Source organism: Xenopus tropicalis, chromosome 8, assembly GCF_000004195.4.
Source record: "Xenopus tropicalis strain Nigerian chromosome 8, UCB_Xtro_10.0, whole genome shotgun sequence".
NCBI classification, from domain to species: Eukaryota; Metazoa; Chordata; class Amphibia; order Anura; family Pipidae; genus Xenopus; species Xenopus tropicalis.
Genome location: NC_030684.2, coordinates 11,789,077 through 11,816,390, shown reverse-complemented (window position 1 = coordinate 11,816,390; position 27,314 = coordinate 11,789,077). Strand labels below are relative to the sequence as shown.

At 43.6% G+C, this 27,314-nt stretch overlaps 2 protein-coding genes across 4 annotated transcripts in view; one reads left to right on the top strand and one right to left on the bottom strand.

Annotated features, from left to right (window-relative positions):
* The window catches only part of ntng2 (netrin G2), an 87,933-nt gene extending 79,253 nt beyond the window's left edge, over positions 1-8,680 (top strand). The window contains exons 9-14 of one of the 2 annotated variants that reach the window (XM_004916668.4): positions 335-400; positions 640-705; positions 1,243-1,317; positions 2,863-3,030; positions 4,101-4,235; positions 6,285-8,680. In XM_004916668.4, the coding sequence (XP_004916725.1) occupies positions 335-400; positions 640-705; positions 1,243-1,317; positions 2,863-3,030; positions 4,101-4,235; positions 6,285-6,499 (725 nt within the window). In that variant the 3' untranslated portion in view covers positions 6,500-8,680. The remainder of the gene's footprint in view (positions 1-334; positions 401-639; positions 706-1,242; positions 1,318-2,862; positions 3,031-4,100; positions 4,236-6,284) is intronic. The other variant, XM_002936176.5, reaches the window with a different exon arrangement.
* Positions 8,681-11,315: 2,635 nt separating this feature from the next.
* Positions 11,316-27,314, bottom strand: part of setx (senataxin) — a 36,140-nt gene continuing 20,141 nt past the window's right edge. For both annotated transcript variants that reach the window (XM_002936175.5, XM_031890972.1), the window contains exons 7-25: positions 26,937-27,108; positions 26,460-26,553; positions 21,685-25,557; positions 20,703-20,811; positions 20,387-20,566; positions 20,054-20,283; positions 19,110-19,277; positions 18,398-18,554; positions 17,619-17,720; positions 16,996-17,102; positions 16,560-16,631; positions 16,183-16,332; positions 15,849-15,956; positions 15,458-15,630; positions 15,274-15,366; positions 14,966-15,133; positions 14,311-14,409; positions 14,127-14,214; positions 11,316-13,831 (exon numbers count right to left, since the gene is read on the bottom strand). In XM_002936175.5, coding sequence (XP_002936221.1) covers positions 13,208-13,831; positions 14,127-14,214; positions 14,311-14,409; positions 14,966-15,133; positions 15,274-15,366; positions 15,458-15,630; positions 15,849-15,956; positions 16,183-16,332; positions 16,560-16,631; positions 16,996-17,102; positions 17,619-17,720; positions 18,398-18,554; positions 19,110-19,277; positions 20,054-20,283; positions 20,387-20,566; positions 20,703-20,811; positions 21,685-25,557; positions 26,460-26,553; positions 26,937-27,108 — 6,767 coding nt within the window. In that variant the 3' untranslated portion in view covers positions 11,316-13,207. The remainder of the gene's footprint in view (positions 13,832-14,126; positions 14,215-14,310; positions 14,410-14,965; positions 15,134-15,273; positions 15,367-15,457; positions 15,631-15,848; positions 15,957-16,182; positions 16,333-16,559; positions 16,632-16,995; positions 17,103-17,618; positions 17,721-18,397; positions 18,555-19,109; positions 19,278-20,053; positions 20,284-20,386; positions 20,567-20,702; positions 20,812-21,684; positions 25,558-26,459; positions 26,554-26,936; positions 27,109-27,314) is intronic.

Sequence of the window (27,314 nt, the reverse complement as noted above, 5' to 3'; positions counted from 1 at the left end):
CTATGATCAGATTTATACCTACTGCCAGTTACAATATGCAACCGAATTCAATATGGAGGAGGAAAGAGCTCCAACACCTTCTGCAGCTTAGAAAGTGCCCCCCAGTCCTGTAGGGGGTTGGGTGGGATGACCCCAGCATTTATGTAATTTTCCTGGACACAAGGGGACGTAAAGGTCCTGATAACGTTGGCATCCCTATCATTTTTATTAGCTATATATTTATGACAAGTCCTATTTCCTTCTGGTCTACTGAATGGTCCCACTATAGTATCTGGCCAGGCAGGGTGCATGGAGGCTTCATGTTTTTTGCATCACATTCCTCTTTGTGTTCTAGTTCCATCTCCTGTAAATAGACAAATGACCACCACTCCGGCTTCAAGCAAGAAGCAGACCAAGACAGGTACCTTGTAGCTACAAGGGAATGGTCTGTAGAGTAGCCCCATGGCACTAGATGTGTGATGTAGAAAGTGGTATTCCGAGAGTTGTCCTCTTCCTTGTGGTCAAAGTTAGACATGTTCTATACAGCTGTGTGGGTATGTCTTTTGCTTTGTGCTCCATGTTTACAGAAGACTGGATTGTGTAGTTGAGTTTGGAGATTTGAGACAATTGTTTTGAAATCATTTTTTGCTTGATATCCAGCTGCTCCTTCTATAAGCAGAGAATTGCCTCTCCCACCGGCCTCTGGCAAGAAGCACACCAAGACAGGTACCTTATAGGCTTTAGGAATTGGTCTTAAGGTGTAGATATTTGGTGCCCCCATATAGTGCCAAAAAGATCACCTTTCTAAAATCTGGCACCTTCAGCTATTGATTAGGCCAGATTGAGAATCCAGTCGGTAAGGGGTCCCATCTAGTGACCATTTCTCAAAGGGTGCAAAACGAATGTAGTTGTAGAATATAGATAGCCTAGAACTATACCTAAGTACTAGACCTAAGTAGCGAATATAAAGTTGCTTAAGACTTTGTCCTTCTCCTAGCACTTCCTAGTCCCTTTCTAGCCACACACAGGAAGTTATGGGCAGAAGACAACTGCTTCTCCCAATCTCGTAAGATGAGATTTCTTTTCTGATTATGTCAAGGCAAATCCCCCGTTGCTCTTTCAAATAGAATCATCTTAAATTTTAATTAACAGACTTGCCTGTTAGTAGATATTGCATTTCCTGTTGGTCATAGTCCCTCCGCTCAGTTCTTACTTGCTCCGGATAATAATTATGAACAGGAAACTTTTTATCTTTTACCAAAGCTGCACCAAAGAGCTCCATTCCCCTGGAGCCTTCTACTGTCAAAGTCAGCGAAACACTGGGCAAGAGTGTAACAGGTAAGCGGGCCGCACAAACACCAGGTCGCTTGTGAGGTTTCTATTGGTTCCTACCTGGGAATCTCATCTCTCTCTAAGGTCACTGCTTTGTTGGATAAAAGTTGCTAAGTTTCCATTCTGAGAGTTCTTTAACTTGGCCTTTTTAATCCCCCCCCCCCCGATCACTTAGTAATTGGTTTATTTAACAGCGATAGTTTCATACAAGAGAAGTGAAGCCCGATGAGTGGTATAAGTACAAGAGTCAGTAGGGTGAGTGGAGTCCCAAATAAGTCTTGACTTCTCTGTTCTCTTTCCATATTCCATCTCATTTCATTTCATATCTGCATGCCCCTTTATCTATATTTCACATTGCATGTTTCCACCAAATTGTGCTTTTTTGCCCAAATGTTCATCTCAGTTTAGAAACACGTGGAATAGACGGGGTGCAAAGAAGCCCCTGTACCTGCAGGTTTACCAGTTGCAATATTTGATGTCCTGCCCCCCATTCATAATGTACGGAGAATTTACATACCTGCTCCCATACAAAAAATGCAGTATATTTATTTCAGTCAAGGCCAGGAGAAAAAAGGGGCCACCAGTGTTGAAATACAGTAGAAATTTAGATGCCTGACCACCAGTGTTGAAGTATAGAGGACTTATAGATGCCTGACCACCAGGGTTGAAGTATAGAGGACTTATAGATGCCTGACCACCAGGGTTGAAGTATAGAGGACTTATAGATGCCTGACCGCCAGTGTTGAAGTATAGTGGACTTATAGATGCCTGACCACCAGGACTGAAGTATAGAGGACTTATAGATGCCTGACCACCAGGGTTGAAGTATAGAGGACTTATAGATGCCTGACTACCAGGGCTGAAGTATAGAGGACTTATAGATGCCTGACCACCAGGGTTGAAGTATAGAGGACTTATAGATGCCTGACTGCCAGTGTTGAAATACAGGATATTTAGGTTCCTGACCACCAGTGTTGAAGTACAGGATATTTAAAGGAGAAGAAAAGGCATTTTGGCATTTTATTGGCAACAGATTAGTCACAATAGTGCAAGCTCAAACGTTATATTTATTCGGTAGAAAGCTATATCATACAGCCCTAGAAACTCCCTCTGTTTGTTTAAGATAGCAGCTGCCATTTTAGCTTAGGCTCAGTAACTTCTGTGCTGGTAGCTCAGATTACAGCAGAGAGGGAAGGGGGAGGACAGAGAAGGGAGGGAGAGAGGGGAGGAAACTGCACAGACTCGTGCCGTGCCCTGAAGGATTTTTCTGAGAAGGAAGTCTGATGCCAAAGAACATGTGTACACACTTACTGTAGCATTAATGTTTATAGCTTTATTTACCAGTCTGATAAAGCTTACTTAGTTTTAACCTTTCCTTCTCCTTTAAATGCCTGACCACCAGGGTTAAGGTACAGGACATTTATATGCCTGACTACCAGCGTTAACGTGCAGGATATTTAGATATTTGACCCCCCCAGCCACAATGTATAGGATACCAGCGCCATGGGTAAGTGGAAGTCCACCTTACAGGCTTTTCCCTCATCTCCTCAGATTGTGAGTGTTATGGGCACTCCAACCGCTGCAGTTACATCGACTTCTTGAATGTGGTGACGTGCGTCAGCTGCAAACACAACACCCGCGGTCAACATTGCCAGCACTGTCGACTAGGGTACTATCGGAATGTCTCAGCCGAGCTAGACGATGAGAATGTCTGCATAGGTAAGTTGCACGTCCTAGGAACGACTATGAGAGCAGGTGATATTGAGCTGATGGGGCCCCTGTCGATGGCAGTAGCTGATGTTTATTCAGTCAGGCCATAAGGAAATCCCCATACATAGCCAATAAGCTTCCTTGATCTGGAGAAGCTGAGTTGGAAGATTTTACTGACCTAAGTTTGTAATTCGGAGCTTTTATATAGGTGCATGGTTATTTCTAAGACTGAAGGCAATTGGGGACTTTTGCCACCTACCCGCAGAGAGAGTTATGGTGTCCTGTCCTCTGTGTCACTTACAATTAGTCTCCCAGGTGTCCTAGTACAAGGGATAATTCAGTCACCACTAGAGGAGGACATTCATAAACACATTAGGCTCCTGCTATGGAGCAGTCACCGGCGGTTCCGTTCTCTGCTGAGTAATGGGTCACAGCTTACTCTTTGGTAATTTTATTATAATGGTCTGTTGGCTCATTTGTGCTGCTCCGGTCTCAGCCAGGAAAACTGGGGATGATCAGGACGGCAATACATTATGCACCTGGCTCCTTATTCTCAGCAGCAGGGTTATATGACTGAGGTGAAGAGTAATTCTTATAGGGCCTCATTTATCAAGGAGTCTTTTGGTGCAATGAACAAAAAAAAACACTTTTTAAGCAGTTTGTTGCACCATGTTTGCCCAAGGCACAGGAGCAACTACTGTATTGTGCGAAGAGTAGCCGTTCCACACCTCGACAACAAGATCCTAATTTTTGCTCCAGTGCGGAACCTGCAATTCAGGGGGGGGGGGGCAAGGTATGCATCATGGGTAACAACAAAAAGACAAATTGCACCAAGTTTTGAATTTTGCCCACTTCAAAAGAAAATGCTGTTGGGGTGGGCGTTGGGACAGGGAAATCCATCCCCCATTCTCAGACTCACAATATGCTCGGAGGAAAAGAACGTTTTCTAATTAGCATTGAATTCTCTCAGCAAGCAAAAAAAGAAACAGAACAAAATATTTTTAGCAGATTATTTGGCTTAGTGTTACTTAAGGCTTTCAAGGGCAAATGCTTAACAATGCCACAACCTTGCCTTGCAGAATGTAACTGTAACCAGCTGGGCTCTCTGCACGACCGATGCAATGAAACCGGCTACTGCGAGTGCAGGAAAGGATCTATCAGCCCCAAGTGTGACGAATGCCTGCCGGGGTACCACTGGAGGCAAGGGTGCCAACGTAAGTATTGCAAAAAGAAAATACCCCCCTGACACAATGAGTTAACAAAGACCAGGATTGTTTTAGAAGATGATAAAGAGACATGAAGAAGGAAACAGGTGTCGATCGGACAGGTTTGATTTTCCCGTTGGATCGGGGACCACATCAGCTCATTGATGTGGTTCTTGCTCCGACGGGTTCTATTCCCGTAGTTGTAATTTGATCATTTGGCCAAACTATTACTCCAATATCGGTGGAAATATCCAGTCGTTTAGCGACCTCCCCAAAAGGTTTATGGCCACCTTAATTAGACAAGTCGGCAAATGACCTTCCCAGTCACTGCCCATAAATATTTCTAAAAGTGGAGAGAAACAGACATCTCCCTGCAATGAGTAAAAGAAGAGTAATCAAACACCACCATAAGGACCCCCTTGGCAAATGGCCCGAGGGAGGAGGTCAACATTCATTGGTGCACTCAAAAGAACATATATAGATACAAGAACGCTTATGGAAATCTCGAGTTGCAGTCCAGAAGCCAAATACGAACCCTATTCAAAATTAGCTTTAGTTTCATCGGAGAGATTGATACGTCCCCCTCGCTGATCCCGAATTAACGGTTTTTAAACGAGGCGCACTGCCAAGCGTAATGTGACTGATTTCAGTAACCAACACATTGATGGATTAATCCACGTATTAATAGAAGGTCTATATTAAGTGATGGTATAAAAAATGTTGCCCGGTAATTTTACATGCTCACTTTTATCGATTTTTTTGTTTCTAATTTTCTGCCATTCCATTAGGAAAGAAATGTTACAAGCAGGAGGCTTACTTGGGAAAGTCAACTCATTTTTGTTTTTTTAAAGGCAACGGTATCTACAAGCCAAGCTGAATCCTTTGTTTCAGCACTGTTCAGTTATTTAAATAGAACTTGAACCTTAAGAACTGAATCTTGAGAGCATTAAGTCAGCAAAAAATCAAGATGGTTGTCCAAAGTCTTTCTCGGAAACCGAGGTTTTTTTAATATGAACAAGGTCCTCCCTTTACTGCTACAACTTCCCACCTACTGGGAAGGTTCCCATTAGATGTTGAAACACTGCTGGTTAGATTTGCTTCCATGCACCATATGAGCATTACTAAGGTTCGGCACTGATGTTGGTTATTAGGCCAAGCTTGTAGTCAGAATTCTAGATGGGTTGAGGTCAGGGTTCTCTCCGTCACGTCTTTCAACTTCTTTTGCTTCCATCTCATCAAACCCATTAAAAATGGGGACATTATTGTGCCGATATAGGAAAGGGCCTTCCCCAAACTGTTCCCCAATGTAGGAAGCATGGAATTGTCAAGAGTGTCATTGTACTCTGTCAATGTCAATGGAACCAGAGGCCCTCAATCAAACCATGGAAACATCCCCAGAACATTATTTCTTCTTCGACGAACTTTACGACATTAGTGGCATTAGTTAAACAGGCAGTTAGTGTTTTCTCTAAGGCTGCTAGATGGGGAAATGTATCATTCCAGAGGAAGCATGTTCACTGCTCCAGCGATCAATGCATTGACATTTACACACTACCACTTGTCATTACACATGGTGATGGTTAGCTTTGTTTGCCTCTGCTCACCCATAAAAACCCCATGATATTTATGAAAAGTTCCTGTGCTGATTCTGCTTCCTGTTTGTATCTCCACAGTAATCATGGAGGTCATTCAGCCGAGGGTCTGGATATGTTTTGCCTTATAGCAGTGGTTCTCAACCTTCCTAATGCCGCGACCCTTTAATACAGTTCCTCATGTTGTGGTGACCCCCAGCCATAAAATTATTCCTAAGACCATCGGAAATATGTGTTTTCCTATGGTCTTAGGCGACCCCTGTGAAAGGGTCGTTCGACCCCCAAAGGGGTCCCGACCCACAGGTTGAGAACCACTGTCATATAGTGTATCTATAGTTCTAGCTGAGTCTTTCCCATGAAGCAACTTTACTTTTTCCTTTGACTAATCTTAATTCAGAAATGCAGTCACTGTTTTCGACATGTCTCTCGTAAATGGTGGTTCAGCTTGTCTTGATTTTTTTTCTAGCCAACGTCTGCGACGAGGAACTCCTGATTTGCCAGAACGGAGGTACCTGCCACCAAGGACAGCGATGTATATGTCCAACTGGCTTCAAAGGAGCCTTGTGTCAGGACGTCAAATGCGATTCCAGCCACAGGAACTGTGACTCCTCCTCCGGCATGTTGGCCGGCTCTTTCTTTCTCCTCGTTTGCACACTGATGCTAAGCATGGTGGACATTTAAATCCGTAAAAATGTGGCTGGATAAGAACACTGCAGGAGGTGTGTCAACGTGTCAGATAAGCCCCTGTTATGGAGAACCATAGGGGTGGTGTTTGATAGTAACCCAGCTTCTGCAGTGCCTTATTGCCTTTTCACACAAGACATCTGAAAAGCTTTCATAAGCCCAGTGATGTCTTTGAAGACCATGAGCAGAAGATGCAATCAGGGTGGTCTACGGTGAACGATTTGCTCTCCCCATGAGGATGGTATTATGGTCACCTTATCGGAGACTGGACTGGCTCGGGGGGGAAATCTCTAACCACAATTTTGGGCTTTTGCCAGATGGCAATAGACATGTTCACCAGCCTGATCCGTACTGAATTTAGAAAGGTGGTTGTCACTTTAATCTCTTCCTATAGTAGACACCTGGTAGGGGGATATTATCACTGAGGAACACAGAGAATGTTGACACTTTTTCTTTTTAAAGGGGTCACCCATATATTTTAAAAGAGGACACTTAACCTCAGCTTGTTGAAACTGGACCCCGTGCCAAAAGAACATTAAAAAAATCCCCGAGGACTTTCAAATAGATAGACGTATAAGATGCAAAAGGTTTCCACTTCAGAATTCCGACCACATAACAACAGAAGGCGTATGAATCTAATTTTTGGCTCTGACTGTTTGCGGTTTCCTTGTGTAATGAAAATTGCCCGTCTGTTCCAACGGACCCAATTCCAGCTTTTATTTAAGCTTTTTTGAAAATTTGCAGTCCCATTTATCAAGTCCATTGTTTTCTGCCATGAAGATTGTGTCACCACCTCATCGACCACTCGTTTTCTTGGTACCAAAAAAAAATGAAGGACTTCTGACTTCTGATACATCCATTTTGAAGACTTTTGAAACACAGGAATACAAATGTGACAAATCATTTCCACTGTGACATTATGACTAATTACTTTGCTGTTAAAAGACATGGCGACCAAGGCAGTTTGAGCGTTACTATGGCAGCGATTACATCAAACTGGCATTGGCTGGAAGTACCACAAGTAGACTTGGTCTGTAATTATAACATGGAAACAATGCATAGTAGAGTATTAGGGCAATGGCACGTTAAGATTTAGGACACTTGAGGCCCCAGGTTTTAGTAGCTCGGGGGGTGGTGCAAAAACATTCAGCATTTCTCCTCCCACTTCTCATGCAAGTGCCTGTTGCTTGGCATAAAAAGGTGGCTATACACATTAAGATCTGCTCGCTAGGCGAGGTCGCCAAGTGAGCGAATCTTCTCCTGATATCCCCACCTACGGGCGGGCGATATCGGGCGAATTTAGGCTAATTCGGTCAAACAATCAAACTATAACGATGGCAATGGGTGCTGTCAGTTCGGGTCCGCATCAACGAGCCGATGCGACTAAATTTTTTAACCTGCCAGATCGATATCTTGACAATTTCAGGCCAGATATCGGTCGGGCAGGCCCGTCGTTGCTGCCCCTACACGGGCCGATAAGCTTCCGAATCGGTCTAAGGGACCCATATCGGCAGCTACAATCGGCCCATGTATGGCCACCTTAAGGGTTTGCATGAAGTCTTTTTGGCGACTGCCACAGCAGATGAGGGTCATTTTCGAACCATATCCTGAGCTACTGAAAAACATTATCAGTCCCTGCCCCAGCAGATTTACAATTGCATTCAAACACAATAGGGTCAGTTTTATCAGGCGCCACTTATCCTACCTGTATGTTTTGGAGTGTGGGAGGGTTCCAGAGAACCCAAAGGAAACCCACGTAAATACAGCAAAAACAGCCCTGGCTGGATTCGAACCTAGTACCCAAAGCACAAAAGTTGCCCCATGTTCCACAGTCCTTAAGAAGGGCCGTAGGTGGCACTTCCTTGTATCGTCAGTGGGACGTAACCACTAGTAGCGATCAAAATGCCTTGAATATAATACGCCCATCCAAGAAACAAAGAAATGATGTGGGACTGCCTCACTCCGACACAAATCTCAAATATAAATATACAGATATACCAGAAAGGCAAAGTGCAAAATGAATAAAGCTATAAATATATTGTATATTGAAAGATTTTTTTTTTGTAGAGAACTATTTTTGTTTCAATGTTCTATAAATGAGAGAGAGAGAGAGAGAAGGCTTTATCTTACACACATGTGGAAAATATCCAAAGTAAAGCAGTTGTGTATTAACACTAATCCTGTCTGCTTCTTCTCATTTGTATCGTCTTTGGTGGCCATTTTGTTTTCCTGCGCAGTATGAGGACACTTCTTATGACAGTAAGGTGGCCATTCAGTGGCTGTGAGGGAATGAGTCACTAGCCTATGGGACCCTCCAACGGGCCTGTCTGACCAATACCTGCCGAAAATCGTCCAGATGTCAATCAGGCTGGTTTGATTTTCCCGTCCAATCAAGGACAATATCTGCACATTGATATCGTCCTTGATCTGACAGCCAGCATAGCTCCAAATGATCCAATCAACCCAATGTCACCTGCTTCACATTGGAGAAATATCCACTCCTTGCCGACCCCTATCACCTGCTTCAAGGTAGGCCAATCGGGGAAGTATCCCCTCCTTGCCGACCTCGACAAACAAGCAGATCAATGTAGGGCCAACTTAAGTGACCACATCAGACTACGACAGTTATATGTCATTGCCTCTATACTCAAATTCTGTAGCCCAAAGTCAAATGTGGATTTAATACCTGTCTGAGTTTAATAATGAGCTCTAAAGTTTAATGTAGATTCCAAGTTAGACCCGACTACAGCACTTACTCCGTTCTTCCCCTATGGAGTGTAGCGATCGGCTATTCCTGTTTCTTCACTGTAACCGACCCGACTAATTCTGACATTTCTGATAATTACACATATCATGGACCACTTTACCCTTCCCCATCTCAAAAAGTCCTATGAAAATATTCTACCCTAGGCTGTGATTTCTCCTTCTTCTGTACATCCAGGGCTGTGGAGTCCATCCACAAATCCTTCGACTCCTTAGTTTATGGTACCTCCGACTCCAGGTACCCAAAACTGCTTCCAACTCCAGGTCCTCAAAATAGCTTCCGACTACACAGCTCTGTGTACATCTATGTATCAACTTGACTGCAGTGCCGAGATCTCTGGTGCTTTGTACTTGCATGTTCTATAGGATGTACTCTCTTGGCTTTGAGACTGAATTACAGGTATCTGACCCAACTAATTCTGACATTTCTGATAATTACACATATCACGGACCACTTTACCCCTCTCCATCTCAAAAAGTCCTCTGAAAATATTCTACCTAGGCTATGATTTCCCCTTCTTCTGTACATTCAGGGCTGTGGAGTCCGTCCACAAATCCTTCGACTCCTCAGTTTATGTTACCTCCGACTCCAGGTACCCAAAACTGCTTCAAATTTCAACTCCAGGTCCTCAAAATAGCTTTCGACTCCACAGCCCTGTGTACATCTATGTATCAACTTGACTGCAGTGCTGAGATCTCTGGTGCCTTGTACTTGCATGTTCTATAGGATGTACTTTGAGACTGAATTACAGGTACCTACAGTAACAGAACACACCAGTTAAGAACCAGATACAAATAACTGGCAGGTCAGCACAAGGTATTGATTTTCATTAGTTTTTGTATGTAAAGGAATAGCAAAATGTTACACTATACAACGTCCACAAGGACCAAACACAGCCCCTTAATATACACTATTAAACTCTTAAGCAACTAACCTGTGTGTGATGTAGTACGTATCATCACAGGAGAAGTAGACATTTTGTTCCATCTTGCACCAGTAATTATCTTCATCCAGTTTTTTGCTGTTAGTGCTCTTCATACATGGCGCTGTTCATTATGAACAGAGAGTTGAAAACACCAACTGACGTCCAAAACTGGTAAGTGCTACAGTTTATGTTTCGACAAAGTTTTCCTATTGCTTTCAATATACGCTTGTGCTGTCCAATCAAAACCTTGACTGGCCAATTCACTCATGCTCAACCATCGGAGAGATCATGGGGTAGCCTGGTCGAAGCAATCCAAATTACGTAACTAAACAAGAGTATGTTGTCCATATGAAATCAGCCTGACATTGCCGGTACAGGTAGAGTTTCGGGTCGAGATCCCAATTTCAGCAATGGTGGATAACACGGCTAAGTTTGGGCACTCTTTGCTGGTAGAGAAGACAACATGGGTCCAAATAAGCTGTAATCTTTAAGGGAAATTCACATTCAAATGAACTTTTAGTATGACGCCGATATTGCGGTTGGTCTTTTTCTTTTTTGGTATTTAATAATATATCTACTCTGGCCTTTTCTGCCCGGATGCAAGGGTCAGCAACACTCTGCAACTAAAACAAAATTGCTCTTGTATCTTCTTGTATCTTAATTTCTTATATTTCTATTCTGACTGTTTTAGTCTAGCACTAGTTGATAAGGCAAGTGGAACCTTAGAAATTAAAACAAGTTGAAAATACCATTTCTATGTGCTGAAATCCAGCTGCAAAACAGTTCTTCCCTTTCTGTATCATGTGATATCCTGGATGGGGAGGAGGGACTAAAACGTTGATGTTACAAATTGTAACAACTTCTCCAGAGTATACAGACAGCATGCAGGAACTACATAACCCATAATGCATTGCACTGGGATTTTCTTTTCCTTTTCAAGATCAGGTGTACAGGGAATTATGGGATTGGGAGGATGCAGAATGAAGGTGGGCTGAGGATAGTCGACTACTGTTACATTTTGTTTTTCAGTCCCAAAGTAGTCAGATCAGCAGGGGAACAGGGGGCGGGGATTAGAAAACTGTTCCAAACCATTCTATTGCATTAAAAATGATGAAAAGGCTGCATATGTTTAATCAATGTATATTGTGAAATTGCTTGAAACCAAACAGAGAAACAGAGTGTTATGGGAAGACTCAACCATTCAGTCAGCAATATGAGAGCAGAGGTTGGTGGGTTTCTGGCAAATAGCTGGAACGGTAATACTATGCAACACCATGCTGCTAACCAGATGTGGCCTTCCAAGGCATTTCACTGAACCGTATCCAGGCTCAGGGATCCATCGATGGCTTTCTATCACACCATATTTATGTGATGAACATGTCCCTTTTCAAATTAAAGGCCCAATAGACTTGGAAAAAGAAAAAATCGTTACCCCCAATCAAACCGGAGACAATAGAAGAGCAGCTGGAAAAAGACAGCTAAGCACTAGCACAGGGAAATCAAAACCACAATGGGTTTACATACCTCCAATAACAGAACTCACCCTACTATACAAAGTAAATAGACTACAAAAGAAGCCTTTATTTCTAAGGCCCCCTCATTATGGTACAGTCAGCTTTTATACAAACAAAGAAAGGGAAAGACTTTAATGTTTCCTAAGCAATTTTCCGTCCCAAGTACGACAGAACCGCCTTCTCCATCAAACGCGTTGAGCTAAATGCCGCACATTGTGTCCGAAGTTATTACTAATACACAAAGGCAGGGCCTGTGGAGTCAGAAGCAATCTGGGGGTACATAGAGTCATAAATGTACAATAAATGGAGGAGTCGAAGGATTTATGTACCAAATCCACAGCCCTGCACAAAGGTTTGGAAAAGTGGCAACAACGAAGAGCGTAACCCAAAGTAAAACTCATTTGCAGTAAAAACTTGTCAAGAAACTGCAAAGGTTTATTTATTTATAATATATATATATATATAAATATATTATTGTCAAACTGGGTCTGTATCAAAGAGCTGCAATTTAGACGGTCGAGGATAGTTCTCAAAAGCAGAGTAAAGCTGGTCGTACATATATGGGTTGTTAGGCCACCGTATACATATATGCAACAATCCAGACCAATACCCACGTACTAGAGAAATTGGTTAGTCAATGGGGAATCTAATCTGCCGATGAAGCACCGTTGTTGGTCAGTAGGGATGCACCAAATGCACTTTTTCAGATTTGGCCAAACACCCAAATCCTTCATAAAGGATTCGGCCGAATACCGAACTGAAATCTAATTAGCACACACTAATTAGGTTTCAGTAGGGTTAAAAACGTTCAACTTTCATTTTTACGTTACAAAAAGTCACGTAAGTTTTAGGATTCGGGTTCGGCTCGGCCAGGAGCGTGGATTCGGCCGAATCCTGCCAAAAAAGGTCAAATATTAGCCGAATCCCGAACAGACTTCTGGATTCGGCGCATCCCTAATTGGCAGCTATGGAAGTTAAGAGGAGCTGCAATTGTTTTAATTATAAGAGCACACGGGTTGATCAGTTTGGTACCACCTACTGCCAGCCGGGTATGGCCGCCTTTACAACTATACCAATAATCTCCACCAAGTAGAAAACGTTTGTATCCTAGTGATATTTTCCCTTTAAAAGTAAGTTCCATAGAGAAGTTAAGAGCAGTAGCGATTTCAAGGTTTAACAACAAAAAAAAAGGGGGTGAGTTTACCGCCGGACATTCCTTACGCCATTTAAAGAGGCACAACAGTTGTGTGCACCATATAATATTAAAAAAAATATACATACGCTTATTTAAGATTCCAGTTTACACTATCTACAGCACTAATTTACATTGTTAGTTACATTTATTGTACAACAATCCCATTGGCCGAGGTCACGGATTCCTTTGCATGGGGAGGGGTTTCTGCAGACCCAGTGGTTTTGACACAAAAACCACCGCCGTATAAAGACAGTAGTTTACCGCAAGTGAAATGTTCCAACTTTTTAAAGAAAGCCTAATAACACTTCTAATCAGACAGCTTTCTTCTCTTGGAGTCCTTATCTAGTTCAGAAGTCCTTTTGTGCCTCCGGTCCCGGTCTCTGTTCCAGCTGTTACTGCTCCTGCTGCCATCGCTTACCGCTCGGGAGTCTCTACGTGCCGGGTGTGAGCCGCCGGCTACTGAGGAAGAGGGATGGGAACTGTGGGTGCTAATTCGGGCATTCGAATCCAATGTCGTTGGGGGACTTGTGTCCGTTTTTGTTTCCTGCCAACGTGCCAGCCTAGGGTCTTGAAGCTTAGATCTTGGAGCAGGTGGTAGGGGACCGACAGCTGAACCACTGGGTGCATTGTGGGTATTAAAAGAATCCCTTCTGAAGTCTACAGCTGGGTGGATCACAGGTCGTGAAGGGGCAGGGAGAGGTTTTCTTGGGGGCTGGGTGGTCTCCTTAGGAGGCTCTATGCGGGGAGGTGGGGCGGAACTGTCCTTTTGTTTCTCCTCTGGTCGGCTGTTCGGATGGATCGGAGCTCTCTGCACCACGGGCTTAAGCTTCAGGATCTTGCCGACGTCCCTCTGGTAGTGTTCCTCTCTGGTTTTAATCAGAGCCCCCCTTCTCTGTGCATCCTGGATCAGGTGATTCCAGTCCTTGTTCTCCTGCGTTAATAAAAAAACATAGTCACTGTTTAATTACCCCCTTAACAGAAGAAATATTTACTATGACCGATACAAGATCTGATGTAGCTATTGGCACGAGGCTATCCACTGATTACTCAAGAACAGGGAGAAGATTAAAAACCTCTCTGGGACAAGTATTGATTCTACCCTCCCACTGTAATGCCTGATATTAGTGCCCCCCACTGTATAACAGAAAACACCCAGTCTGTAAAGCACCCCTGTACTGGGCAGAATTTTGTCGCTGTTAGTAGAACTCATGGGTTCCCTTACTTACCATTAAGGTTCGGAGGCTTCCTAAGATAAAAAGGCTAAATTTGGCTCGCGTGATCGTCACATTTAGGCGCTGACGACTGGCCAAAAACCTAAAGGAAAATGGTATGGGAATCAGTTAATAAGAGGAGATACTAACTATGTACAGGGGATATATGTATATAAGAGTGATGGTTAAGGTTACCCACCCGATGCCACCTTGGGTAGAATTGGCACGGACACATGTCACAATGATGCAGTCCTTCTGGCGACCCTGAAAACCGTCCACAGTGTCCACTTCCCCCGGCCTTAAAAAGAAAAACGTTGCGAGGATTTTACTGAAATAGTTGGACCTTAACCTTCTGATGGAAAGGAAACACAAAATAAAAACCTTTTGTTTCTGTCATAAGCAGGATAGTATATATTATGCCAACATGTTTCTGGCCTCAGTGCCATGGGCTTTTATCCATAGCTCCCCTGTTTCTCAGCGATCCTTTCCCTTTAATGTTTAAAACATAGATTTTATTGTAGTCTACTGCTGCCACCAAGTGGAAGATTTGATTATGGCATGACAATAGCAGAAAAACTTGTTGCCCTAGGCTGTCAGATTTGACCCACCATGTGGGGTGACGGTATTATCCAAAAATCTTCTCATTTAGTGACCCGGAGAAAAGAGAGATGCAGCACTGTGCAACATTACACGTGTAGCTGGCTATGTTATATTAAAATAATGATGGCTGTAAAGCCCTTGAACAAACTGGGGTCTAAAAACACTCCTGAAGGGCCACATCCAGCCTGCAGGTCCCCAGTTGGACAGCCCTACTTTAGTATACGCTTTAGGTGTCAAATCATTATTCCACTCACCGGATGTCATTGCCGAAAGCTCTCCTGAGTTCCTCAATGATCCTCATCTTCTGCGCCCGGTATGGGGTGATCACCCCGATGTTTCGGAAACAGAACTCCTTTTTCCTGCTTTTAATGAGCTTGATGAGTGCCACGGCCACTTTGATTTCCTGAGGGTTGCAAAATGATCTAAGGGAAGATAGAAAAGCATGACGCCTTAATACAAGGAGAGCAGACGGGGCTCTGGTTGAGGGACATATATAAGAAGGTGCTATAGACTGAGAACTAATATATGTAGGCATAGGACCAGTTCCTAGGGTGAAACATACTCTCGCTCTTTCTGCTCAAATCCATCAGCAACGTCAAACACCATATACGGCTGGAAAGGCCAATCGGAGGAGCACCGCACTTCCTCGGTCGCTCTGCAGGACAACAAGCCAAACACTAAGTTTCCTCCCACAATGCCACAACAGCCCCTTCAGCGTAAACCCAGAGATTTGTTGCGCTAGTTACCGGTCTGTTTTTAACATGCGCTTGTAGAAGTAATGAGATGGGAAGAGGCAGATGTCGGGGTGCATGCGATACTGCACAGTTAGATGCAGCACCGGAGACTTGGTACCCGTAGAGTCCAGAAAACTGCACATGCGGGACATGAGGGATTGCCCGTAGCCAAGTTCCTCTGCTTTCTGTAGGGAGAGCAAAGAGTTAAAGTTAATTTGCCCTGGGATACAGCTCAGGTTCTCAGACAAGTGAAGTGATGGGACAGCAAGGTTCCATGCAAATAGCTTTGCCTTCCCAGGTTGTGTTTGCATTGGCAAAGCCACAGATGTCCAGCCCAGATTGCTATGCATGAATACACTCTATACAAAGAGAAGGAAAGACCACTGCAATTGGCCAATTTTACCATAGAGATCACTGTGGGTGGGAGCTGCTCTGGATCTCCAACCAGAACCAGTTTAGAGCATCGGTGGAGAAGAGGAATGAGGTTTTCTACTTCACATGACTGGCCGGCCTATGAAAGAAGAATGAAAATACCAGCTTTATGCACACTTTTATTGTACAGTGGGACTGGATAACATATTGAGCCATATTTCTGGCTATTACAGTAAGCACAGGCTGAGTGACAGTGGATGAGGTTAAAAACAACATACAGACATAACTATCCAAAGCAATGAGACTCTCCTACTAGCAGCCCACTCATTAGCATGGTCTGTGATTGGGTATTCCTGGCCACTCACCTCATCCACAATGACGCAACTAAAGGGCTCTTGTCCAAGCTGCCTGAAAGCAGATTCAAGAAGGATGCCCCCGCTGGTGCTCAGAGTGCAGCAGATGACGTGGGACTCTAAGATGATAGTTCTCTGTAGCTCCTGTGGGCGCCTGCGCACCTTTACACGGGAAGGAGACCAATCACAATCAGGTCAATTGAATAAACCCATTATAGCCCTGTCATAGCAAGCAAGAAGTGCTGAAGATATCAGAGCAAAATCTATAAGCATTATAGAAGTCCAACCAGAAGGGAAGCAAGTAGCAGACACTATGGCGTCATTAGGAAACGACATAATGCAACGTATGACCTCATAACATACGAACGATTGGACTAAAGGCCACTCACCAACTTTAAAGAGTCAGCAAGAAGCTGCCGTTCTTTGGAGAGTCGGGCGATTTCCTCGTCCAGCGGTGCACACTGCATATAGAGCACAAACCCATCAGAACAGTGAAAACTGTAAGAACCACATTTGTCATATATACAAGATGAGGAAATAGTTCCACACGTCTGTTCCAGAGACGGATGAATGGATAAGTGGAAACCATGAAAACCATGTCACTAAGAGAGGGACAGGGGCGTGACTATAAAGCCCACCCTAAGGCACCCATATAGATATAGGAGGCCCTGACGGTGAAGCAGTTTCAATATATGTTTGTGAAAAATGTCATCTGCTGCGGTGCCCACTATTTTCTATCCACGCCAGCAGGAAGGGTATCAAAACGTTCGATCAAATGTTCTATCAAAACGGCATTCAGTGGGATATATTTTATTGGACACTTACGGTGTTTTTGTTGCACTTTTCCAACGCACGGCGTCGGCTCAGCTCATCCAGTCGCCTGTCTAACAATTCTTTCCTCTTGTGCAGCTCCTGGTCCTGCTGCGCTCGCGCTAAACACACACAGTCATACGGGCGTTAGACCCACACTGTCCTATCCTTTCTGCTTATCCAGTTAATAACAAACAGAACTGCACAATTTGCTTTTCATGCTAGACTATAAAATACAAATAATGGGGAAAATCTTGACAGGCTCTCGGCATCAGTGCTGGACTGGGGTGTGCGAGGCCCACCTCCCCGTCTGGGGCCTCCACCATCTGCCCTTTCCCCATATGCACACCTTATACCTAATTTTGCAGCATTTGGTGGAGGAGGGCAGCAAAGGAGAGACGGCGAGGGCAGACAGGGATTTTTTTATTTAGGATTACCCAATAGCACATACTACTAAAAAAAGTATATTTATATGAAAATGGTTTATTTAGATAAAGCAGGGCTTTACATATGAGCTTGTTTTCCTTTCCTTTTCACACATCAAGGGCTAAATGGCAGAGGTAGGCGGCTAGTATCAACACTACTATGAGAGAACATTCTGTTTTCAGTTCTACAGTGCAGAGGGCAATTGTACTTACTGATCCGATGGTTCACTTGACAGTCCAGGCTAAACTTGACCACATCGCTGGAAATGGTCTTCTCCGCTCCCAGACGCACCAGATTTATGTCTCCACAATTCCCTGTAAAGGCAAAAATGTTGTTCAATTTTTAACATTTATACATTGTTGTGATTGGCTGGTTCCAATGATTTGCAATGTACCCCGCTGTAAATATTCTTGCCTTCAGTCATAAGCGGATAAATGCAGGGTAGGTTTGAGACAAGGTGTAGAATAGCTATCCAATCACACTCAGAAGGAAAGAAAAGCTGCAATTTGGCATTGATTTCTATAAATCTACTCTTTACGCCAGAGCCATGCCAGCATCGCTGGGCCGTGACTGGTGTTCCTTATCCAGCAGCCTTCTATCCCATACTACTATAGTACTTTAGCAGTGATAGGAGTGGATTATTCGAATGACAGAAATATGCCCACTATAAACCATGAGGGGGCATGGAAGTTCCAGCTATGAGGCAATGTAACCAAGAGCAACTTCCATTGTGAAGTGTGTCTGTAAGTCCCTTACTTAACAGTGAATAAACAGTTATTTCCTGCATTCCAGAATAAAAGTAAATAAACCCCAAATAACTCAAATTTCAAAAGTCAATGGTGTTTTGACCGCCGCTGCTCTTCACCAGAGAACAGGAGTGGTCAAAATGTAATGCTGCCGATTGGCCAAATCACTTGGTTGGGATCTTGTACCACCAACCAATGATCATATGGTTTGTCAGCAAAACGACTACACCCAGAGATCCCATTACCTAGAGGAGTATTCTTATTGTGACATTTTTCCTTGAATTCCAGGATGATCTTTTTCATAAGGTCATCGAGAGCCGCGTTAGATGGAGCGCAGACGAGGACTCTGTTGCGCTTGTTTTTGGCACTTAAGTTCTGGACTGGGACGGTGCTGCTGCCGTTCTGTGGGAGGGTGAAACAATAGCTGGTCAGGGAGACTGCTCGTTAGATGAATGGTTCATTTCAAAAGTGTAATGAGCAGTAAAAGGGCAGTGGTTCCCAAGATATGGTGAGATACTGGGAGAATGACCTTTTGCTCTTCTTGAGATACCTGAAAGCAGTCCCGGACTGGGATTCAGAATAGGCCCTTGCATTTTAAATACACTGGGGCCCCCACAGGCCCAATAAATAGTGACTGTCTATGGCATCTTACAGCAGCCCCAGAACCCACATGTTTACCATTGCCCTATATAAAATATGACGTTTGCTGCCAACACTCAATTGATGTATAACCTATATATATATTATCTACTTTCACTCAGTGGTGGTACAAGACTTGTAACTGCTGAAGGACACAGACCAGATATGGCCCTTACCAGGACCGCAAGACTGCTTGAAAGATCCGGTAAACTTTTATTGGGCCTCTGGGCCACCGTATGAAAAATAGCTGGACAGTTCTGCTTTAGAGAACGAGAGCAAGCAAATCTCTCTTTATAAAGGAAAAGAAATGTGATTTACCTCCATCAAGATTCTATACAGGAGCCCCACAATGGTCTTGGACTTGCCTGTCCCCGGAGGCCCGTGGATCAGGCAGATTCGTGGCAGTCGTGGATGTTGCTTCACCATTGAGTAGGCCTTCTCTATTGCGTACCTCTGATCGCTGTTATACTCCTTTAAACTGGGGAACTAAAGGAGAGTGCAAAGTTACCCGAGGGTCCTAGAATTAAAAACGTCTATATAATAGCTGCACATTGACATTCTTTGGAAACATATTGGTGCTAAAGTTGCCCATAAACATGCAGACATTGGATATAAATTCAGTCTGACCAAGTTGTCAGCTTATTGGTCCTTGTATGGGACCAATGCAATGGCCTCTTTGATTAATATCTGGTCAGATACAGTCTCACATACATTGTATGGCACCTTATACAGTAGCCATCAATTTGGGCTGTGGGCCGATCCATATTGTGCAGGGTCAGCCCTAGTATAGGTGCCTTACGTCCTGTATGGGTATGCAAGAACATAAGTGTAGTATTAATCAAACAGATCTGAAAGTGAGAGCTGGCAGCTTGGGCACTAGATGCCAACACAGATTAAAGCTGCGTGAAGTAAAAGGAACATCTTCTCTGTCATAATGAACAAATGTATTCAGGCTGAGAAGCCTGAAGTCCTGCCAATTTAAGTTATTTGGGTCTCCTCCAAGTTAGAGGATATAAAAATGATATTGGGGTCATATGGAAATGTTATTGGCTAGAACATATAGAGGCTGCGGGCACTTAAAGTACAAAGTAAAAGCCCCCAGTAATTAGCCTGTATGGTGGGGCCTATTACCAAATAAGACTTGAGACTTGATATGTTTTTGGAGTAAAATAATACATATATTGACAACAGCACCCTCTCATGGCCAGAACTGGAACCATTTACTATCCCTGATGTGTCCTGTGGCTGGAAGTGAAACTTACGGAGCTGCTCTCGCTCGCTGCATTATCTCTAGGAATGAAGTCTGCAGGATTGGGCAGTATGATCGGCCTGAACAGCGGATTTCTCTGCAACTGGAGGAGCGCCCTGAACTGCCTCTGAGTGGTGATCAAGCTCCCAATCACGGCACACCGCACTTGCTGGTTCCGGAAGGCAGACAAGTTTCCCTGAGTATGGATACACAGGTCACACAATGTGTACTGCTCCTTCTCCTCTAAATGGGATGAAACAGGGCGGTCAGCCAGACTAACACACTGGTGAGCAATGAGATGGAATTTATGGGCTTTGCGGCACAACTAGGTTAGGTGTATACTTACGGCTCTGTGTTCGATGTGAGCGGTTGAAGCGAGATACGTAACCCGTGTGATATACCCGTGCACCATGGGATACCATTTCCTCCCCTGATAGGCTGGGGGTAGACTCTGGCATGCAGAGAAACACCAAGTCATCTTCTTTTGGGTGTCGCTGCATGCACAGATCAGCATCCCGGAACCATACTGCCAAAGCACAAGATCAAAAATAAGTATATTAAAGGCCAAGTAAATTAAATCAAAGGCAGTTATTCATTGGTACCAACATACAAATGTAAGAAATAGCGAGCTCCCAAGGGCAAAACAGTAAAATGCCACTTACCCTGAAACTCTCCCCGATTCACCAGGCCGTCAGGGCAGAAGTTCTGCAGGTGTAGCTTGCACAAATCAGTATGGATGGCTTTTTGTTTCACGGACCACTCCTGGGCCAGCTGGGCAAAGAAACCATTATGGGTATTATTATAGGTTTTGCATTTTAAAGCTAGAGCCAAAACAATGGTGCATAACACATTTATAAAGCTTCTGTCATTTTTCTGGAATCATTCAGTCTAGAAGGTACTTCTAACTGGGCTTCCAATGTATTTGGGCCGAAGGACGTGGTTTGGCCACGTATCAGCCAACCAAAATGTTCCATCCTAAAAAGTCCCATGTGTGCAGGTGTGTATTATTCTTATTATCCCTTATTTATAGCTAATGGATGGGATGTATAGGCTCTGGGTATTCCCCACTGGTGGTTTTTCCAGCCCAAACATGGTTATAATTAGCGATAAGTGAAATTCTTCGGCAGGTTTTGCCACAAAAAATACTCACAGACTTCAATGGGCACAAAAAAAAAAAAAATGTCCAGTAATGAAAAAGTTGCTGTGAAAAACCGCCCGTTGACTTCAATGCAAGTTTTTAAGCAAATTGAAATGGGACAGCTTTGCTCATCACTGGTCATGATGACGGTCATTGACTGTAATAGAAATCGTCTGCCACCTCTGGCACAGATAGAGTTTGGCCTAAATACATCCATTTTTTGTGCTGAAATCCACCTGTCTCCAATAGACCATTCCCATTGATGCCAACGATGGGTAGCATGGCCAGAGGTTTAATGGTTGAACTTGATGGACGTCCATATTAAACCTCATGAAATATGAATTTATACACTACTACGTGACTATGAAAGAAAACCCTGGAAGGGCCAAGGCATCCAGAGAATTTGCAAATGGTCACTATCACTTTAATCGACAAACTACATCTCCCGTCTTTTCCAAAAGAAACATTAAAAAAAAACAGATGTTATGTATCAGGAGAGCACTTACCGATTCGAAAGTATTAAGCAGCATCAAGGGGAAAAATACGTTGAAGTATTCTTCATAGCTTGAAAACTTGATGGGTACTTTTAGAAGCGGTAGCTGGCAGAGGTTACTGGGGGGTCCAAACCGAGATACGTTGTCAAACATTTCAAACTTCCACTGGAGAAGCTCCCTCATAAGCCAACCTTGGTCACGCTGTTGGAGAGGTTTCTGGGCAGCGTATGGACGTAACTTTCCAGCTTCTGATACTGCTGAGTAACTTGGCTTGGAAGGAACATTACTTTGATTAATTAGAGGCTGCAAGACACTATTTGTGTCTGAGGCCCTGTTTTGGACAGTCAATGGTTTGGGCAGTTTTGGTACAGGAGCCTTGGCGGACTGAGGTTTAGCCTTGAGGATACCTTGTGGCCTTGGGAAGTTTTCCAGGTCCTTTGTAAGACTTGCAGTCCTGGAAGTGTTGCTAGAAGCAAACACTTTAGTAGTGGAAGGTTTGGAAACAGATGGTGGCAAGCCTGGTTTGGCAAACAGATGGTCATCTGCTTTTTCAGGAGGCATGTGTTTAGGACAATGATCTCCGGCAACCTTTACCATTTCCGTGCAATTTGTATATTTGCATTTGGGCACCCCATCATTTAATCCCATTTTGGGCAGCTCGGTACCAGACCCTGTAGCTAGTTTGGGCAATTCAGCATCTGACCCTGAAAAATCAGAAACTCTGGATGCACCACCTTCATCAAGGTCGATGTCATATTCTACTTGTGAACACATCTCCATGTCAACTGGATCAGCTTGAGTTAAGAACAAATCATAATCGTCTTCGTAATTATTAGATTCTTTTTCATTTGTTGGAGGCAAAACAAAGGCATTATCATCAGCAGAAGTCACTAATTTCTCCAATACGTGACTGCTAGATTTCTCCAATTTAGAGTTCAAAGATATCTCCCCATTTTGAGCTGTAGACTTATTAGAAGAGGTTCTGCTTATTTCCAAGTGCTCATTGCTAATGCTTAGCTTCCGTTCATCTCTGGGTTTGTTTGAGATAGCCTCAGCATGGCTCGTGGTGGCCTGGAAATGCCTAGAAGATGATGTCCCGTTTTTATCTATTTTGTGTGCAGCATTCTCAATTTTTCGGTTGCCGTCCTCCAAGGCTTCTGCTTGTTTTCTTTTTCCAGGGACATTTGGTCTGGACTGACGGTAAAACTGAAGATCTTGACAAGCCAACATTTTTTTATTACATTTAACCAATAAAGACTGAGGGGAAATAAGCTTGGCTTTTGTTTTCTTCGGCTCCACAAACCCTGCCATTTTGCCATGGTTCCGAAGCTCTGCTACACTATCCAACGAACGCTGAGACAAGTCGAAAGCTTTTCGCGGCGCTTTCTTGAAGCCAAGTTTTTCTGCTGTGGAAGATGGCTCAGGTGCCATGCGAATTTTCTTTGGGGGTACTACAGCAGGTGACGTTCTGATGAGATTTTCACGCCTTACATTTTCTCCTCGTGATCTCAAGGGGCTTTTGGTTCGGTTTGCTTTAGATTTGGATATAATTTTTTGGGCAACAACAGTTTCAGTTTTTTTGCCACGTACCACCTTGGAAGATAATGAAGATGTTTTCTTTGGACTGGTATGTATATTTGCTTTCTCTTTATGTTTAGCTGCAATTGGCACATCTTTTCTGTAAAATGAGCTGGAACTGACCCCCTTGACTGAAAAAGTTCCTTCGGAACCCTTGGCTTTAGGTTTTTTCTGAAGACCTTTACTTGGTTTGGAATCACTTAACTCAGCAGCCTCAGCAGCTTTTTCTAGAACATCATCTGAAATGTCATCTGTGTCATAACCCCATTGGTCAAATTCATTATTCAGATCATTACCAGTGGGATCAGAAATTGGTGGTTTGGCAGCTTCACTGTGTAATGGAGCTATTACTGGCTCTTTCTGGTCAACATCAGGGTCTTGCCACACAGAAAATACCTCATCCTCAGTTTCAAACTCAAAGAACTGTGAATCATAGTCTTCACATGTCAGAGGCGGTGGTGGTTCAGGTTTTATCTGGGCCTCGGCAATTCGCTTTGAAAATTCTGAAGTTGACGTTGAAGGGCAGACTTTGGGACTCGTCTTCTCAGATTTAACTGAGGAAATGCTTGGCTTTTTTTCATCTTCTGAATCATCAGAGATAGTAATAATCTGATCTAAGGATACATCTGTCTCAGACGATGAGCTATCAATATTGGGAGATCTAGCAGTCCCCTTAACTTTCCTCTGAATCGGGCTTTGGTCCTGTGAAAGGACACTTTGACTTGAGTCAAAGTCCAAAAACTTTGCCTGTGCTGCCATGGATAAGGAATCAAGGTCTCGGTCCACTTGCGAATCTGTCAGTTGTTCCTTGTTTTTCTTTAAAAGCTTTTTCCGGAGTTCAAACAGAGGAACGTTATCATCATCATCAGGGCTAGATGATTCACAGACCTCTGATACAGGCTTTGAGCTACTTCTTTCAAAGCTTTTTAATGCCGATATTTGGTTTTTTGAGAGAGCTTTTCTGTCCTCTAGCAGAGGTTCATTTTTCACTGAAACCGTTTGCACCTCTGGAACCCGGTTTTCTATAGAAAGACGTTGGAGTTGTTTAGTCACTGCAACATTATCACTACTGCAACTAGAATTACCATTACAGGAGGGTTGTTTAAACAAAGGATCGTGAGGCTCTGACTTAATGTATGTAGTAGCTGGTAAAAATGTGTTGTTGGATTCGGGGGCAACGCTTTTCTTGTCCTCGTCCATTCGGTTTGTGTTTTCAGGGAGTGAATTCTGCCTTTTGAATGAAGATTTTTTTAGTACCTTGGACAATTTTGATTTCAATTCACTCAGATTCGTTTTGGGTTTTCGGTTCTGCTGCTCCCCAGTTAGGGCAGAGGGTGTAGGTTCCGATTGGACTGAAGATTCCTTTTTAATTTCTACAGCAATACTACTGCTGGGTTTGCAGCTAGTTAACTCTGGCTCTGAAGGCCTATCTTCCTGGGGTTCCTTTTTGACAGCAGGCCAACATACTCTATCAAAACACTCAGTAGGACTCACTGCAGAAGAAGGTTTTTCTAAAGAACTGCTCGCTCCATACCAGTCATCGTCATCATCATCAACACTTTCACTTTTAATGAAAGGAACCGACTCGATCCTATTTGTGTTCTGCTCCAAAGTTGAACTTGGAGCGGTGGAAGCCTTGTCTTTAATGATTTTTATAACTTGCCGCAAACATGCTTGCAAATCTCGAACCTCATTGTTGTTGAGTTCGAAGGTCCGTGACATATTTCCCCTAAGAACAAGATTCAGTTTGTCAAGGTATTGCATGCAAGTAGTTTGCTGCCCAAGCTGGCAGCCTTCTCGCAGGATGCTTCTTATCAATTGGAGGCAAGCGTACTGAATAGATGAGTTAGATTGTGTAGGAGAGCAGGTGAGGCCATACGGTATTTTTGGAGTAGTCTTGGCTTGCATGTCTTTGGCCGGAAGCAGAGAGCATCTTACCAAAGCTTCGACCCATTTATGACAGCTGACCCAAAGCAAATAAAGGCACTTTTTATTTCTGTGCAGCTCAATGATGGATACCAAAACTAAAACAAACAGTTCTGTAACTTTATCGCATTGCTGGACTCTCTGATTAAGGACATCCTTGATTTCAAAATAAAGATGATGGATGACCTCAATGATATACGGCACCCCCAGTTCCTTGAGATCCATCACAGACTGAACGTAGGGAAGAAACCACAAAAAGGTGCTATCGTGGACCCGCATATCTTGGCCGATGTCAGACTGAAGGATATTTGCAAGGCTTTGCATTTCTTCGTACATGTTGGGGCAGTGGTCAGGATTTATAGCCTTCTTCCATCCAGTGTCCTGCAAAACAAGATAACATTTAAAAAGTTTCATTTAAGAATTGCCTTCAACATATAATTCTGAAATACTTGAGCATAAGGACAACTATGTTATACATTTGTTTGGCAAGGGGGGCTTAAAAAAATGGCAAATCTAGCTATATTTTCAGTATAACCTGCCTCCTTTGTGGGCTTGCACTTAAGTCTCAAGGGGCCAATCTAATAATAGCTGAAAACACAGTCTGAAGTGCTCCTTCTCTGGCTCCTCGGCACTCAGGTATCGAAGGGCAGCAAATGACATAGGCCAGCGTGTATCTGACAAAGGACAATTCCCAGATTAACTGGGAATCAAGTTTACCTGTCACATAAATATCACCCTTCTTATCATCTGACTTTGGCTCACTAATGTTTATATATATCAGAAACTGACAGTATATGGCATACAGTGGAGATTAAAGCTGTAAAATAATTTATAAATATAATAAATAATTTATGATGCTGTGAAGTCCGGTTCAGACCCCTCACTGACCTGCAGACTAGTGATGCGAAGGCTGGCCTGAAACCAGAGGGATCCATGGGGGGGGTTTTCATCCAACACTCACACAACATATTTCAGTTGCCGGAAGGTCTAGGCTGAGCTCTTCCTGCCGCCCACCCTTCCCGCAACCTAACTATTCCCCAGTTCTGCTCCTGGCAGCATCTATTTATACGCCTGCCCACCCCCTCCATGACATCAGAGGTCGGGGGGGGGCATATAAATGGACGCAGATCCACGGGCCAAGTTGGGCATGGGTTGGGAGGGCTAGGGATAGTGACGTCAACCTACACATCACTACTGCAGATCTAAACCTGCTCAGTGCTGCCAGCCCTGGCCCTAATAGTAACAGTCATGGCTCTGTGTAAGAATACTTGCATACTTCATACCTGATTTGTTTTTTCAGTTTTGAAACTGTATACCATCTGGCTGCATGAAATATCCATGTCACATTCATCGTTGTGTGGCTCCATTTTGGTTGGCCTTTTAGAAAACAAAATGCAGAATTCCAGTTAACATTTGTGAACAGTTACCATTAGCAGCAAAAGGAAGAGTTTAATGTATAGCTACAAACATAATCCTGTTTGTCTGCTCCTGCGCTCTTACCCTTAAGCCAAAGTACCATCACAGTTGATGGGACGGTTTGGCCAAACGGTCATCCATGGTGCCTGTTTAGGCTGCAAGATGGTTTGCCCAAACGGCCAGTCAAGGTGCCTGCAGAGGCTTTAAATGGCTTGCCCAAAGGGTCAGCCACAGTGCCTGGAGAAGCCCAATGGCTGGGGACTATATCAGGCCATATTGTTTCAAACAATTGTTTCTGCAATAATACAGAATACAGAGTCATTGGAGCGCATTTGGACACGAACCTGCGGTTACTGTTCCGAATAGTTTCAATCTCACTGGTGTAACTGGGGCTTGAGATGATGGTTTGGAATGCCTGGATGGGATCTATCAGCTGCCCCCACACTTTGGATCCCAGGCGATCGAGGATAATCATGAAACAGTGCAGGGCAGGCCAGAAGGGATTAGTGCTTTCATCTGAAATGTCACAGCAAATTATAGAATGTTATATCAAACTAAACAGGTATTTGCAAAGAAGGGTCACACACACACACACACACACACACACACACACACAGGTATGGGATCCAGAAACTTGTTATCCAGAAAGCTCTGAATTATGGCAAGACCATCTCGCATAGACTCTATTATAATCAAATAATTCATTTTTTTTTTTTAATTAT